Source organism: Triticum aestivum, chromosome 3B (assembly GCF_018294505.1).
Source record: "Triticum aestivum cultivar Chinese Spring chromosome 3B, IWGSC CS RefSeq v2.1, whole genome shotgun sequence".
NCBI lineage: Eukaryota > Viridiplantae > Streptophyta > Magnoliopsida > Poales > Poaceae > Triticum > Triticum aestivum.
Window position 1 is genome coordinate 152,769,834 of NC_057801.1, and position 13,282 is coordinate 152,783,115.

Here is a 13,282-nt window from a genome sequence, read left to right on the forward strand (position 1 = left end):
AAGTGGGGCCATTTACTTATGCATGTATGCTCTTTATGTCCAGTATGCAATAGCTATTTATTTTTTATTTTTTGAGAAGAGGTTAAATTTATGTTTTTTAGGGCTCATATTTGTATGCTTAGGCTCTTCTTTTGCGTCGGCTGGATGGGCGGCCCATTGTGCAAGACCCATTTTTTCTCGTATCCCTATACTCTTATCGGCCTACCACACGATCACACACCACGGACGATTTACCCGTCCGATAGATTAGGGCTAATTATACCGTGCTTCCTCCCCCTCTCGATTGATCACGGCGTCGGCGGCCACGCATCCGGCGCCTGGGTGCACCGTCTCCGGCAGGAACCACACCACTGCCTTCCGGTGAATCATTTATCCGGCGAAGAAACGACTGGATAGATCGAAGAGTAATTCGACTGGAGCTAAAGCAACACCGAACAACGGACGGAGGTACGTAACCATGGTGCATGCCGACTTAGCAGATCCCGTTCAGAAAGGAAAAAAAAGTTAGATTAAAGCAGCACATTTTACTATACTAGCACTAATTGTTGTTAGCCGTAAGATCGAGTTGTCGGACTAGAGACTAATCGCTGACTAATGGAAGACTTGTACTCCTTATTTGTCATCAAAATGGATAAAAGATGATGTATCTAGACATATTTTAGTTTTAGATACATCTTTTTTCATCTATTTTGATGACAAGTATTTTCGGACTGAGGGATGCGTGAACCGAGGAGATGATCGAGGTTTGACTAATGGCGTCGACGATGCTGTCGATAGAATCTCGGCCGTCGATTTTTGCAGTTGCACGGTTACTAATCTCGCTTCACTCTCCTTCTCAGTTCACTCGCGTACGTGCACGCGCGCCGCGCCAATGGAGGACGCCCGCAGCACGTGGGACAGCCCGAGCCACCCCACGCCAACAATGGCAGCAGCAGGCTCGACGGCGAGCATGAAGCTCTTCGTGGACGCGGGCGCGCGGCGCGTGGTGTTCGCGGAGGCCGGCAAGGACGTGGTCGACTTCCTCTTCTCCCTCCTGGCCCTGCCGCTCGGCCGGGCGGACCGGCTGCTCGCCCCGCTCGGCGGCGCGGGCGGCTCCGTCGGCAACCTCTACGCCAGCGTGGAGCGGCTGGACCCGGCGCACGTCCAGCCCGGCGTGGCCGACAAGAAGGCGCTCCTCCACCCCACCGTGCTCTCCCCGCCGGCGCGCGTCGAGCACAGCTTCCACCCGCGGAGGGAGCTCTACACGTGCCCTAGTGCCGGTATCTACTGCTTGGAGTGCGCCAGGAACGTGACGGACTGGAAGGGCACCAGGTGCCCGTCCTGCGGCGACGAGATGACGCTGGAGGCGCGGTACGTGCCGCCGGCGCCCAGGTTCTCATCGACGGCCGGCAAAGGCGAGGCGGGCGTGGCCGCGCCAGAGGGGTTCGTCCGTGGCGGCGCCGCGACGAGGTACATAGTGACGGATGACCTCCAGGTCCGCCCGTCGTCGGCGGGCGAGCTGGTCGCGCTGTGCCCGGCCCTCGGCCCCGCGGATGTCGGGGCGCTCCGGGAGCTCGACGTGCAGCTTGGGTTCAAGGAGGTGGGCTTAATTACTACTGTTCCATTCCATCTATTCCGTTTCCATTTTCATCTTGGAACTGAACTAGCAATGCAGCATGTAGGCCACGTGTTTGATACTTTGATCTGATGATGCAACTGCAGGGCAAAGAGATCCTCAAGGCCGTGATGATGCAGTCCAGGACCGTGCTCACCGACGTTTTCCGAGTAGCCGTACGCGACCTCGGCTCGTTTCCCGAATTCATATTCGCCGATTGGCTTCCTGCATTACAAGGTACTTCCTCTGTAAACTAATATAAAAGCGTTTAGATTACTAAAGTAGTGATCTAAATGCTTTTATATTAGTTTGAGTATCATCTGGATGACAGTCAAATCCACTGCGCTAGCTAGCTTTATGCAGGTTTTAATAGCGGTAGTGGAGTAAGTTTTAGAGACATCTTGCATGTCTACTGCAGTTCGGTACTTAAATGAGCCTACAGAATCTACTCCAATACTGACACTACACTATCGGATTCAAATTCACATTCAAATTCTTGTTCTTTATGCAGCAGCGGAGGAAACTCTTGGGTGAGGAAGACAAGGAGAAAAAGACAGCAGAGCGGGCAGCATCATGAAACCCAGGAGATATTCTGAATTGAACTTTTCTCTGTAACAACTAAGAGTTGTTCCATGTCAGCCTCATAGGATCTGAGTGAGCCTGTGCGTGTCTGTATGTCTGGTGTGTGTTGCGTTCTGCCGTCGTAACTTGTTTCTGAATGGATGTCGGGTGTGTGGACTGAGCTGTCTACGCATTTTGTCCTCACTCGTGAGCATCCGGAACCAACTTTTTGATTGATCATCCATCCTAGAATAAAATTACCTCAAAGCCAAGCACGCTTAACTTTTGAGTTCTTTTCGAATGAGCTTCCCAAAAAGAAGGAATTTCTTATTGATATGAGTAGTCCATCACTTCTATTAAGCCAGACTCTCACAAGTACGACTTGACCTTTATTGATGACATCATGTGCCATGTCGTTTGGGTTGCATGAGAGACACCATGGTCCATGGCGTTTACCCTAGCTGGGCAAACGTCAAAGAGGACACGACATGTACCATGATGTCTCACGTGCAACCCAAACGTCATAATGAATGGCGTCACTAAAAGGGGTTAGATCGTACTAAATTTTCGACGGAGAGTCAAATCATGCTAAACTTTGGCAAAAGGGTCAAAACAATGGTTTTGCCCTCGTTTTGCAAAGCATTGCTTACCCCTCCTCCTCACGTAATGGCGGTCGCCAGCGGCCAAGGGCTGTTAGTATGCGTTCCATGCCACGTCTTACATGTCTTGTGTAGTTCGATAGCCTCCAGGATCACCATGTATCTTTTGTAGTGTTCTTGGTGGCTACATGGTGCGGAGCACTATAGGATCATCCCCGTGGCTTTAGCTCCATTATCAAGGGACACGCGCGTCACATATACTCCCTCCATTTCAAAATAGATGACCCAACTTTGTACTAAAATTAGTACAAAGTTGAGTCGTCTATTTTGAAACGGAGGGAGTACTCTACAAGTCATCTTTTATGTGTCTCTACTTGGTTGTTTCATGAATGATGTACAACTTAATACTTCTGTTGTGTGGGGTTAGCAATAATGCAATTCAGAATCTAGACTTATCTACACCCGGTAAACAGCAAAAAAATAGCAGAAACTTAAAAAAAAACTGATTTTTTTGGTCATCCAAGATGTATAAATGTGTGATGTTCATGCAAAATTTCAGGCTGTTTGGACATTCAGGGAGCTCATAGCAAAAAAGAGAAATTTTGCACCAAATTTGCCTTTTTGCCACAAGCGCCTTCAATGTCCAAACTTCTCCAAAGTTCGCACCGTCACCACACACTTAAGCATCTTGCACCACTTTTTTTTTTCTATTTAAAACGATTTTACTCTTCAGACCCGGGCAGAATAGCCGCACTCGTGGGTAAGCCTATAGTTTTAGTGTTAGTGGTAGACTGAAGATGTTCATCATCAAAAGAATGCTCATGATTTAGACGAGGTGGCATCTCACGAATACAGTAGTTTCATGTGGCTTCAGTGGTCGAGCCTTTTGGGATTTTAACCAGTATTGGTACGCATGATTCATTGCTAAGACACATTAGCACTTGACTTTCTTTCTGTTGTGTCAGTATTCAGATTGTCCCTCGTAGTTTGTTTCTTTGATTCAGTTTACGCATGAACCAGCAGCTCCGTCAGATGCATATGTGTGGCCCTTCAACTAACCCTCCCTTGCAGCTTCCAGGAGCTCATTCCATCTTGTGATCTTCTCCCTAGGCTTGTTCTTCAGCTCGCCGGCCGTCTTCTCTTTGGAGTCGATCTTCTCCCAGCCATCAAAGGGCACGTAGCGGGCATTCTTCTGTTCTAGAATCTCAACTAGTCCCCGCCGGCCTTGCCTTTTTGGACCAGATGGGTCCGTGAATACGCCCTTCCTGTCGTCTTCAAGGATGCTATCCACCTGTCAATCAACTAATATTTAGAACAGTTCCTCAAAGACAACTTTCATCGAGCAGCTTGCTTGGCAACACCATTATAAATCGACAAATTACGTCATACCTTGATGCTGAATAAGTTTTTTTCTGACTTGGGTGTAAAATAAAATCACATCTTTATGTTTTCAAACATTCTGGCCAAATTCCATATGATGTACTCCCTCAGTCCGCAAATACTTGTCATCAAAATGGATAAAAGGAGATGTATCTAGATGTATTTTAGTTCTAGATACATCCCTTTTTATCCATTTTGATGACAAGTATTTTCGGACGGAGGGAGTATATTACAGGGATGAAGCACGAAGCTTCAACCAAACCATAAGCCAAAAACATGCCGGTTTGTGTGCTGGGCAGAACAAGGGAGGTGCCTAATAAAGCAACTGTAAGTGTAGCTAAATTATTATTTTTACAGCACAGAAATTTGCATGCTCACAGCGACGTGCGCCTAGGAATTGTTTGGACGAAAAGCAGCCAACAAAATACCAAGATATCATAAGGGCAGTTCCACCATGGTATTATTATTATTATGATTTAAAGTACATACCGTTTCTTCGGCACAATGGAGATTTGTAGCAACAATCCCAGTTGGTCCTCTCTTCAACCATCCTACCACGTACAGTCCTGGCTCCACCGTGGCAGTCTCTGATTCACTGCACAGAACTCTGCCCCTCAAATTTGGGACAACTCCTGCAACAAATAGTGTTAAACAAACATTATTGAAAAAACTTCTTTATGGATTAGAAAGGGCAGTAAATAAAAAGGCAATACCACACACCTCTGTATTTGTCGAAGGACAAACCTTCTATTGGCAAGGATTTGTAACCTATACTCTTCAAAACAATTCTAAGAAGAAGATAGATACTTAAGATGGGCCTTAGAAACCTAGAGTTAATTGGTCACATAAAAATTCAAGAAAATATCAGCTAAAGCACTTACCCACATTTTAGTTCTTCAAACTCACCAGTTCCAACTGCCACCTGCTTTCCAGTTGCTCCATCATCTATATAACCAACAAAACTAACTGTCAAAACTTGTACCCAAAACAAATCGCCAAAACTTATATCCAAAAATAATCAAGAATACTCCCTCATCTGACCTTTTAAGAGAGTCTTTTCAAGTTCCACAGCACCAACCGTGGAACCATCTTCTGAAGGGAGAAATTTGGTAGGTTTCCTAAAAAACACAAAATGAAGCTCCTTTTGGTCATTATCGTTGTTTTCCTGATGCATGGTAGCAGCTTTCGATAGCAGCTCATACACCCGTCTTTTTATTCTACTATTCCTCATCTCCTCCTGCAATGAGATAACAGATTTCTTTTATCACAAGCGAGAAGACCACATCAGAGAAGGTGGAGGGAACATTCAGAAAGTCAATTTAGCAGCATGTTTGCAAATACCATAGTGACGGACATGTACGAGTAACAAGTTTTACAGCACTGTGATTTAAACATTAGCAAAGGTTGTTTTGTAACTGTTGCAACCAAGAGCTGTAAACATTTATCGGATTAAACATTTATTGGCCAGTGTCAATCTCAGCACATAACCAAAATGGACAGAATGCTGCTAAATGCTAATTGTCAACTGAATCCCAACAGTTTTGAGTGCTGCACTTTCTCCAGAGCAGTAAATACACCAACCTTTTTTTATGGGTTCAGTAACACATTCTAGCTAAATAGCTGATCTTATGTATACACAAAACACTTCCAATATTTCTTCACTAAAATTAGTTTCCTGATGTTCTAGTGCTCACAGAAAATAAAATGGAAGTGCAGGATTTTTAATGATAAATGGCCATTGCTCACTATCCTTCATCTCTCTGCCCCTCCCCATCCTAGATGTTGCCTAACAGCCCACACGCACCATGCAATTTCCCTATTGTACCGTCCCCTACGCAGTGGTTTCTCTACCAACATGCTTTGTGCTAAAAGAACTAGGTGCCTCGGTTCCAATAACAAAGTTTTCCCATATTACAAGCAACATTTTAGCCAACATGATCATGTGCAAGAATAAGAAGCAGATTTGAGCAGAATCAGCTCAAGCCAGCCAAAAACTGGCTCTAGCTGCCACCGGTAAAGAGCAACACATTCGGATCCCTAAATCTGTCGAGTTTCAGAAACTAGCCTAGTCATAATTCATGGGGCAAGAAAGCAATAGATGGTGACCCGGTCAGTCACAAAACACAATGTGCAATGCCTGCCATACTTTACTGCACAAACCTTATCCGCAGGCGATGTCGCAAGATCAGCCTCCTTGATGCAAATATTCACATTTTTCAAACCTACATGATGTCAGTTTAAGAATAAGAATGTAGCATGATGTCAGTCTAATACAAAATGACACTCATATTGATGTGTGTGTTCAAGAAAAAAAAAGTATTAAGTCTTACACATTTTGTAATTACCCAAAATTTCACGTAATTCCTTTGCTGTGCAAGCTGCCTGTACTGGGCCTCGTCGCCCAACCAAGTAAACCTTCCTTTACATAAACCGCCAAATGCAACACAAGTATTTTATTATCATTCTAACATAAAGAAGAGCTGAAAACAATTGAAAGTCTTCTACCAAAATCAGGGATACCTTATTGTGCTGCTACGGAGAGCATCCAAAGCATAACCAGCAATATCTGTGGAAGCCAACTCGGTTGTACAGCGAAGAAGAATACGGGCGACATCAAGCGCAACATTTCCCTTGATTATAATTAATAGCATGACAAAACACACACATTACATTGGGCATATGATGGAACACTCATGTCCATGTTCCCACAGAAGGACATCTGTTTCCAAAAATCTTGTGAAAACAAAAATAAAGCACAATACTCACCCCAGAAGAAGGGTAATAAACACACTAAATTACGAACTTCCTATAACAGCAACAGAGTTATGACAATTCAAACAAGATTGCTCTACCGAAGGAGCTTGAATTGCTTTTACCATTTTACATAGTGACATAGTACTTCAAGATTAAATGAAATAATATGGATCTCTTGATTTAGAATGAAATTATGGACCGGATGTAGTTCAAGTTAAGAAAAACTGAGGAGTGTGTAACTAAGTTATTGTTGTCAACGCCATAATGTTGATACACTGTTTGAAATTCAAATGGTGATTCCGTTACAAGACCAAAATCATATACCTGTCCAAGGACCACAGCAGAATCTGTGTTTGTCAAGTCAGGTGCCAAGTTGCACATGTCTGGGTGCCCATTATACCACCATACAAACTCTCGAGCAGAATGTATTCCTCTGAGGTCCTATATATATAAAGAAGATATCAAGAATAAACCAACCCACAGACACGACAAAGAAAAAAAAAGCATGCTTACACACTATATGCTACGCCTATAGCACGTAATAGCATGTTCCGGTTGAGTTTGTATTTCCAGTGATACTATTTCATGTGCAATTATTGATAGATGATTAAGCAAACTTTGGTGGTTTCTTTATTTTGGTAATAATATCAATACAAGTACCATATGCACTCTACTCTCATGTGGTATACATGATAAATCACTGACGAGGCTAAACAAACAAAGTACCATTAATGACCAATAAAAGAAAGACTAAATCTAAAATGATGTTTGTGCCCATCAAAATCTGTGGCATAAAGATAGGAAGTCAAAAATATGTTATACCTCCCCAGGAATACCAAATGATCTATCACTTTCTGCACCATAAGCAAGAACAACCTGTTAATCAGTAATACTAACTCAGCATTATCCATAACGAACTTCATAGAGATATAGCAACAGAGAAAATAGCTACTTGGCAAAAAGGATAGACCAATGGGCATCTACTTACAACATCGTATGTCTTTCGAAGCTCTGATAGAGATACATCACTTCCAAGTGTTACATTCCCAAAAAAAGAGCAGCGGGGATTCGCAGCTACACGAGAAAATTGGTTTACCACAATCTGTTGAAAGAACATGGAAAAATTAATCTTCTAAGGGATTTATTTAGTGCTATAGTATGCCAACTGAGAAGGCAGGTAAAATCACGAGGCGATAAAGCAACTTGTACAGATATTGGTTGAACCAATGAATTACTTCTTCAATATGATGCAAGGAAGTAAACCACCTGTCCAACTCTAAAGAAAACATGTTTCTTAATTTCATGCAGTTACGGTAGTAGCTACTGTAGATTAAAATTTATTGCATTTTAGTTTCACAATAAGACCACGCGTGTCCATCTACCGCGGAGCTTACACTCAACATTCAGGAGGAGGCACAGCTTTGGGCCAAGGCTGGAGCCACAGGACTTAACAACATTCTCGATGTAGCCTAGTTTCTGTATTGGGGCTGAGCAACCCCCTAGCCCTATGCTCCCTGCTGCTCCCGGCTACGCCCTCTTGTGCATGTAGCTTGGGAGTCACAGCTACTATTTTTTCTTCCCTCTCTATCAATGGAACTATACGCTTGCGTACTCACAAAAAAAGAGAACAGAATGGAATGCTCACCTTTGTTTCTGGATGATCTGGAGCCACTCCAGAACGAACTAAGCCAAACGGTGTCGGCAACCTGTCAATAATATCGACTTGCACTCCTTCATGACCCTTTAGCATCTGTTTAATCAACAAAAGACCGAATGAACACCAAACAAGTACGCAGAAAGAATTAAAGTAACTCCTGAAACAAAAACCCTTCGAAATATCTTTAGCCTGAATATGTTCTTTTCCTTCTCCTGTTGCAACATATGCAAGAGAAAACTCCATATGCGTTGCTGTAAAAACATGGTTTCGTGTTTAAGGTTTTGTTGCAACAGCAGGTTCCAGCTTTCAGACCACATCTCATTTTACAAGAACTATTAAGCTACACGGTTCCACGGCTAATACTGCTCCTTAGCATTTAGATTTTCATATAACTGAATTCAGGGAAATTTTGCAACTATAGCACAGAAGAAAGCACTGAAAACTATCACAATGAAGAAAAGGACACGGGATAAGCAAAGAAACCAACCCCCAAAGAGAGGCAAAAATAAGGAAACCAAATGGCCGCACCTTTTCGGCCGTGTAGAACCCGGCGGGGCCACTGCCGACGACGCACACGTGGAGCGGGTCGCGCGAAGAACCAGCGGTCACGGTGGCAGAGGCGGAGTAGCGCATCGGCCGCATGAACAACATAAGCCTCCTCGTGTGGGGGAGAAGAAGCCCGCGACCCATCTCTGAGCACCCACGTGGTTGGCGAGGCACCCGTAGAGATGGGAACAGCCGCTGCTCGCAAGTGGCCGATGCAGGGATGGTGGCCTGCATAAATGTTGGAAATGCTCATATACGTGAACTCATTGTCTGATTCTCCTCCAATTTTGGTTGCGCTCGTGAAGGTATGAAGCAATGCAATTCATTTTCATGGAAATTATGTTCGACATTACTAATAGTACTGGCAATCAGTTTATGTGATGCGCAAGAACACATTTACAACAAGCTACCAAGTATCAACCATCCATAGCAGAAAGTCTCTATTTGACGAACAAATTTATCCGCATATGCAACCATGGCTCCATCCAGCATACAAGCACGCAAAAATATGACTAGGTACAACAGCCAACAAGCATCAAGCCACCAATACTTCAATAGCAAATTAACAAGCAGCAATTCCAATCGGGACAGTGAACCGCAACAACATAGAGCATATACACTAATCTCTAATTCTCTACAGCATCACATGATCAACTGACAGCAGAGAAAGCATCGTAAAACGGAGTACGGGAAAGAATCGGGACAGTGACACATAGAAAGTCGCAGGAGGCGACGGGGAACCTTGGAGTCCTGACTCAAGCGCACAGCGGCCGAGCGGCGGCGTCCACTGGAGAGCCTTGTACTCGAGCGGCCTCCCTGGATAGCTTGGAGACGAGCGCCGCCGGCCCCTGAGAGCCTGGATATTTACTGACCAAGATAGTGCTATGGGGAAGGCAGTAGGGCATGTTTTTTCAGAATCAATACATGGGCTGTGCACTTTCCACATTATGCAAAATGCTATCAAGCACCTACCCAGCAAAGAGAATAGTGAAGACAACGAAGACGATGTGGATGAGGGAGATAATGAGGAAAATGAATCATCTCTTCTCAAAGATTTCAGTGCTTGTATGTTTGAATATGAAGACCGAGAAACATTTGAAGATGCTTTTAATGTTATGAGAAGCAAGGTGAAAAAGCAAACTTGGATGGATAGTATTTATAAGGTAAAGGAGAAGTGGGCAGAATGTTTTATGAGAGATGCTTTCACTTTGGGAATGCGAAGCACACAACTAAGTGAAAGTTTGAACAATGACCTCAAGAATCATCTCAAGTCAGATTTAGATATCAACCGCTTTTTTCATCATTTTGAAAGAGCCGTGAAAGTGAAAAGAGACACTGAGATAAATTCAGAGTACGAGTCTAGGAAGAGTCTACCTAGAATCAAAATCCCCACACCAATGTTGCAACAAGTCAGTAGTCTTTATACTCCTGCTATATTTGAAGCTTTTCAAACCGAATATGGGAGGTCAATGGCAGCAAGTGCTCACATACTACCTGGAGACAATGAATACATGGTTAAGATTGGAAGGCTTGTTGATGGGCAATATGCAACATTTGAGGAAGAATACAAAGTTGTTGGAGACAATCACCAACAAACGGCTTCATGTAGTTGTGGGCAGTTTGAGAGAGTAGGAATTTTGTGTGCTCATGCTTTGAAAGTTCTTGATTTAATGAATATCAAGTTGTTGCCGGCACACTACATTTTGAAGCGATGGACAAGAGAAGCACGGTCAGGATCCATCAAAGATTGTTGTGGACGGACTGTAGTTGAAAATCCAAAGTTGGATGCCATCACCCGATACAATTTTCTTATACACACGTGTTGTGAGTTGGCAACTCTAGCAGCCAACTCTGAAGAATGTTGTATTGTCATCGAGAATGCACTTATTAGTGCTACTAAGCAAGTGAAGGAACTATTGGGTGCACGCACAACTAATGTTGAAGACAGATGCCATGTCCAGGTGGCTCAATCATCAAATGAATCGTTGAGTGGTACACAAGTGACTCAAACATCAAATGAATTGTTGAGTGCTGCACGTCTGAAGAAAAAAGAGGTTGAGAAGAAAGGCTCTAAAAGAAAAATTAGGTTTCCTTGAGAGGCAACACAAGAGGAGGAGGAAAACACCATCTGTGACCACAGCGAGAAAAGAAAGAGAAGATTGTTCCATCAGCCAGCAGGGAGAAAAGGAGAACATACCATCACAGACTAGTTCAGTAAAGAAGGTTGTCTCAAAATAATCAGCAAAAAAGACCAAACCAATACCAAAACCGAAGGAAGCAAGCACTGCAAAATACGAGTTCATGGAAAGTTTCACCAATCTGTTGACAGCTCCTATTGTTGATGAGATAGGTGTTGACACATTCTGAATGGTGGAGCCCTGGTAGCTACTCCCTCCGTCCGGAAATACTTGTCATCAAATTGAATAAAAGGGGGTGTATCTAGATGTATTTTAGTTTTAGATACATCTCTTTTTGTCCATTTTGATGACAAGTATTTTCGGACGGAGGGAGTAGTAAGGTAGGAATTATTTTGGCTGCTACACTTTGTACTCTATGTTCTGAATGTTCCAAATGTTCCGAATGGTGGAGTCCTGGTAGCTAGTAAGGTAGGAATTATTTTGGCTGCTACACTTTGTACTCTATGTTCTGAATGTTCCAAATGTTCCAAATGGTGGAGTACTGGTAGCTAGTAAGGTAGGAATTATTTTGGTACTGTAAGGATTTACTAAGTTTTCTTATGTTGCTACCTGGTGGGTTTTATGATTCGCAATTTGTATCCTTTCATATCACCAATCACAACACAAATCAGTGCCAATTGGTTCAAAGATGCAAGTTATTCAGAAGCTATCAAGCAAAAATTCAGTGGCTACTAAGCACTTCACACGCACCAAGTATTCAGAAGCTATCAAGCAATTCAGTTGATCCACGCACCATATGTACTGACCTGCGATGGAGGAAGTCAGAGGCGCAGGCGGCGCGGATGGAGGTGTCGCCGACGATTGGAGGACGCGGACGGAGGGGCGGCACGGGCCGACGGCGTGGACAGAGGTACGGCGCAGCCGGCGCGGACGGAGGTGCCGCCGACGATTGGAGGACGCGGACGGGTGGCGCAGACGGAGGGGCGGCACGGGCGGACGGCGTGGACGGAGGTACGGCGCTGGCGGCGCGAACGGAGGTGCCGCCGACGATTGGAGGACGCGGACGGGCGGCGCAGACGGAGGGCACGCGGGCGGACGGCCGGCGTGGACGGAGGTGCGGCGCTGGCGGGCGGCGCGGACGATGCTGGCGAGTTCGGCGAATCGCGGCGGCGCGAGCGATGACTGGGCGGCGCCAGCGCCCAGCGGTGGCAGAGGAGTCGGGAGAGTTTCTTTCTTTCTTTCTTTCTCTTTTTTCTTACGACGCCCGCGTCCGTTTCCTGAAGGGATGTCAAGCCCTGACATCGCTCTGTAATGTTAGAGGATCCGGCTCCAGGAACGTGCGGGAGGGGAAATCAGTTTTTTTTTCTAGCCTTTCCTCTCAATTTTTGGCGGGAAATGTTCATTTTAAACCCTGAACTCGTAGACGTTCGGCGAAACGAACCCTCAAGTCAAAATCCCGGTCGATTGCACCCTGAACTATGCAATCCCGGTCTAAATCAAACCCTGACAAATGTCAACCGGGATTTGTCTAGCTGGTGGGCCAAGAAGCACCTGTCCTCCGCGCTGGGCCAGCCCATTTATATTTTTGTTTGCTAAAAAAATTATCTTTATTTTTCTGTCGCTCTTTTGCGGTAGAATCGCGGATAGCGTCAAACAAATTTTTTTGAGACACAATAACATCAAACAGAAGAGCTTCCGCGTAGGCCTCGTGCAAACAGGCTGGCCCATTGCCAGGAAACGAGCGTACGTACGAAAAAAAAATAACGAAGTTGTGCAGCTGGTTGGATTCGAACCCCGCGACCTTCAGCTGGATAGCCGCGACGCCAGCCAGGGGAGCTCCTATACGGCGCTGCAGGCGCCCGTTCACGCTCCTGGCGCCTGCAGCGCCCCGCACTGGGCCAGCCCACGAAGATGTGCAGACCCGCGAACGGAAAAAGCTCGCAAAAAAATGGGGGGAAAAGTTGCTTTGCACAGGTTTCGAACTCCCCACATAGTGCTAACGCACAGGTACCACCATCCACACGAACTACTTGCCTTTTGTGATTAGTAACAG

At 44.9% G+C, this 13,282-nt stretch overlaps 2 protein-coding genes across 4 annotated transcripts; one reads left to right on the forward strand and one right to left on the reverse strand.

The window, feature by feature from the left end:
* Nucleotides 1–213: 213 nt before the first annotated feature.
* Nucleotides 214–2,430, forward strand: LOC123065076 (uncharacterized). The gene is made up of 4 exons (XM_044488443.1): nucleotides 214–447; nucleotides 840–1,579; nucleotides 1,702–1,831; nucleotides 2,106–2,430. Exons 2-4 carry the CDS (start codon nucleotides 872–874, stop codon nucleotides 2,126–2,128), a joined length of 861 nt encoding a protein of 286 aa, XP_044344378.1. The 5' UTR covers nucleotides 214–447; nucleotides 840–871; the 3' UTR covers nucleotides 2,129–2,430.
* A 1,122-nt stretch (nucleotides 2,431–3,552) lies between these two features.
* LOC123069114 (NADPH:adrenodoxin oxidoreductase, mitochondrial) lies at nucleotides 3,553–12,500 on the reverse strand. 3 transcript variants are annotated; one of them, XM_044491873.1, is made up of 14 exons: nucleotides 12,036–12,500; nucleotides 9,074–9,319; nucleotides 8,534–8,638; nucleotides 7,877–7,990; nucleotides 7,711–7,764; nucleotides 7,213–7,329; nucleotides 6,655–6,764; nucleotides 6,465–6,553; nucleotides 6,295–6,356; nucleotides 5,176–5,371; nucleotides 5,016–5,079; nucleotides 4,855–4,922; nucleotides 4,624–4,766; nucleotides 3,553–4,045 (listed from the first exon to the last, which is right to left on the reverse strand). In XM_044491873.1, exons 2-14 carry the CDS (start codon nucleotides 9,233–9,235, stop codon nucleotides 3,809–3,811), a joined length of 1,521 nt encoding a protein of 506 aa, XP_044347808.1. In that variant the 5' UTR covers nucleotides 9,236–9,319; nucleotides 12,036–12,500; the 3' UTR covers nucleotides 3,553–3,808. The 3 variants fall into 3 exon arrangements, with proteins under 3 accessions (XP_044347808.1, XP_044347807.1, XP_044347806.1); XM_044491872.1 differs by having other exon boundaries at nucleotides 6,480–6,553; nucleotides 12,023–12,500; XM_044491871.1 differs by having other exon boundaries at nucleotides 12,023–12,500.
* Nucleotides 12,501–13,282: the final 782 nt, after the last annotated feature.

Excerpts from the sequence above, each read along its gene's own strand:
- LOC123069114 (XM_044491871.1), bottom strand. Across the intron at positions 7,765-7,876 it reads TTCGAAAGACATACGATGTT|GTTGTTCTTGCTTATGGTGC; the intron begins GTAAGTAGATGC and ends ACTGATTAACAG. Across the intron at positions 4,046-4,623 it reads TCCATTGTGCCGAAGAAACG|GTGGATAGCATCCTTGAAGA; the intron begins GTATGTACTTTA and ends GTTGATTGACAG.
- LOC123065076 (XM_044488443.1), top strand. The coding sequence starts at position 872 with ATGGAGGACGCCCGCAGCACGTGGGACAGCCCGAGCCACCCCACGCCA. Across the intron at positions 1,580-1,701 it reads TGCAGCTTGGGTTCAAGGAG|GGCAAAGAGATCCTCAAGGC; the intron begins GTGGGCTTAATT and ends ATGCAACTGCAG. Across the intron at positions 1,832-2,105 it reads TTGGCTTCCTGCATTACAAG|CAGCGGAGGAAACTCTTGGG; the intron begins GTACTTCCTCTG and ends TTCTTTATGCAG.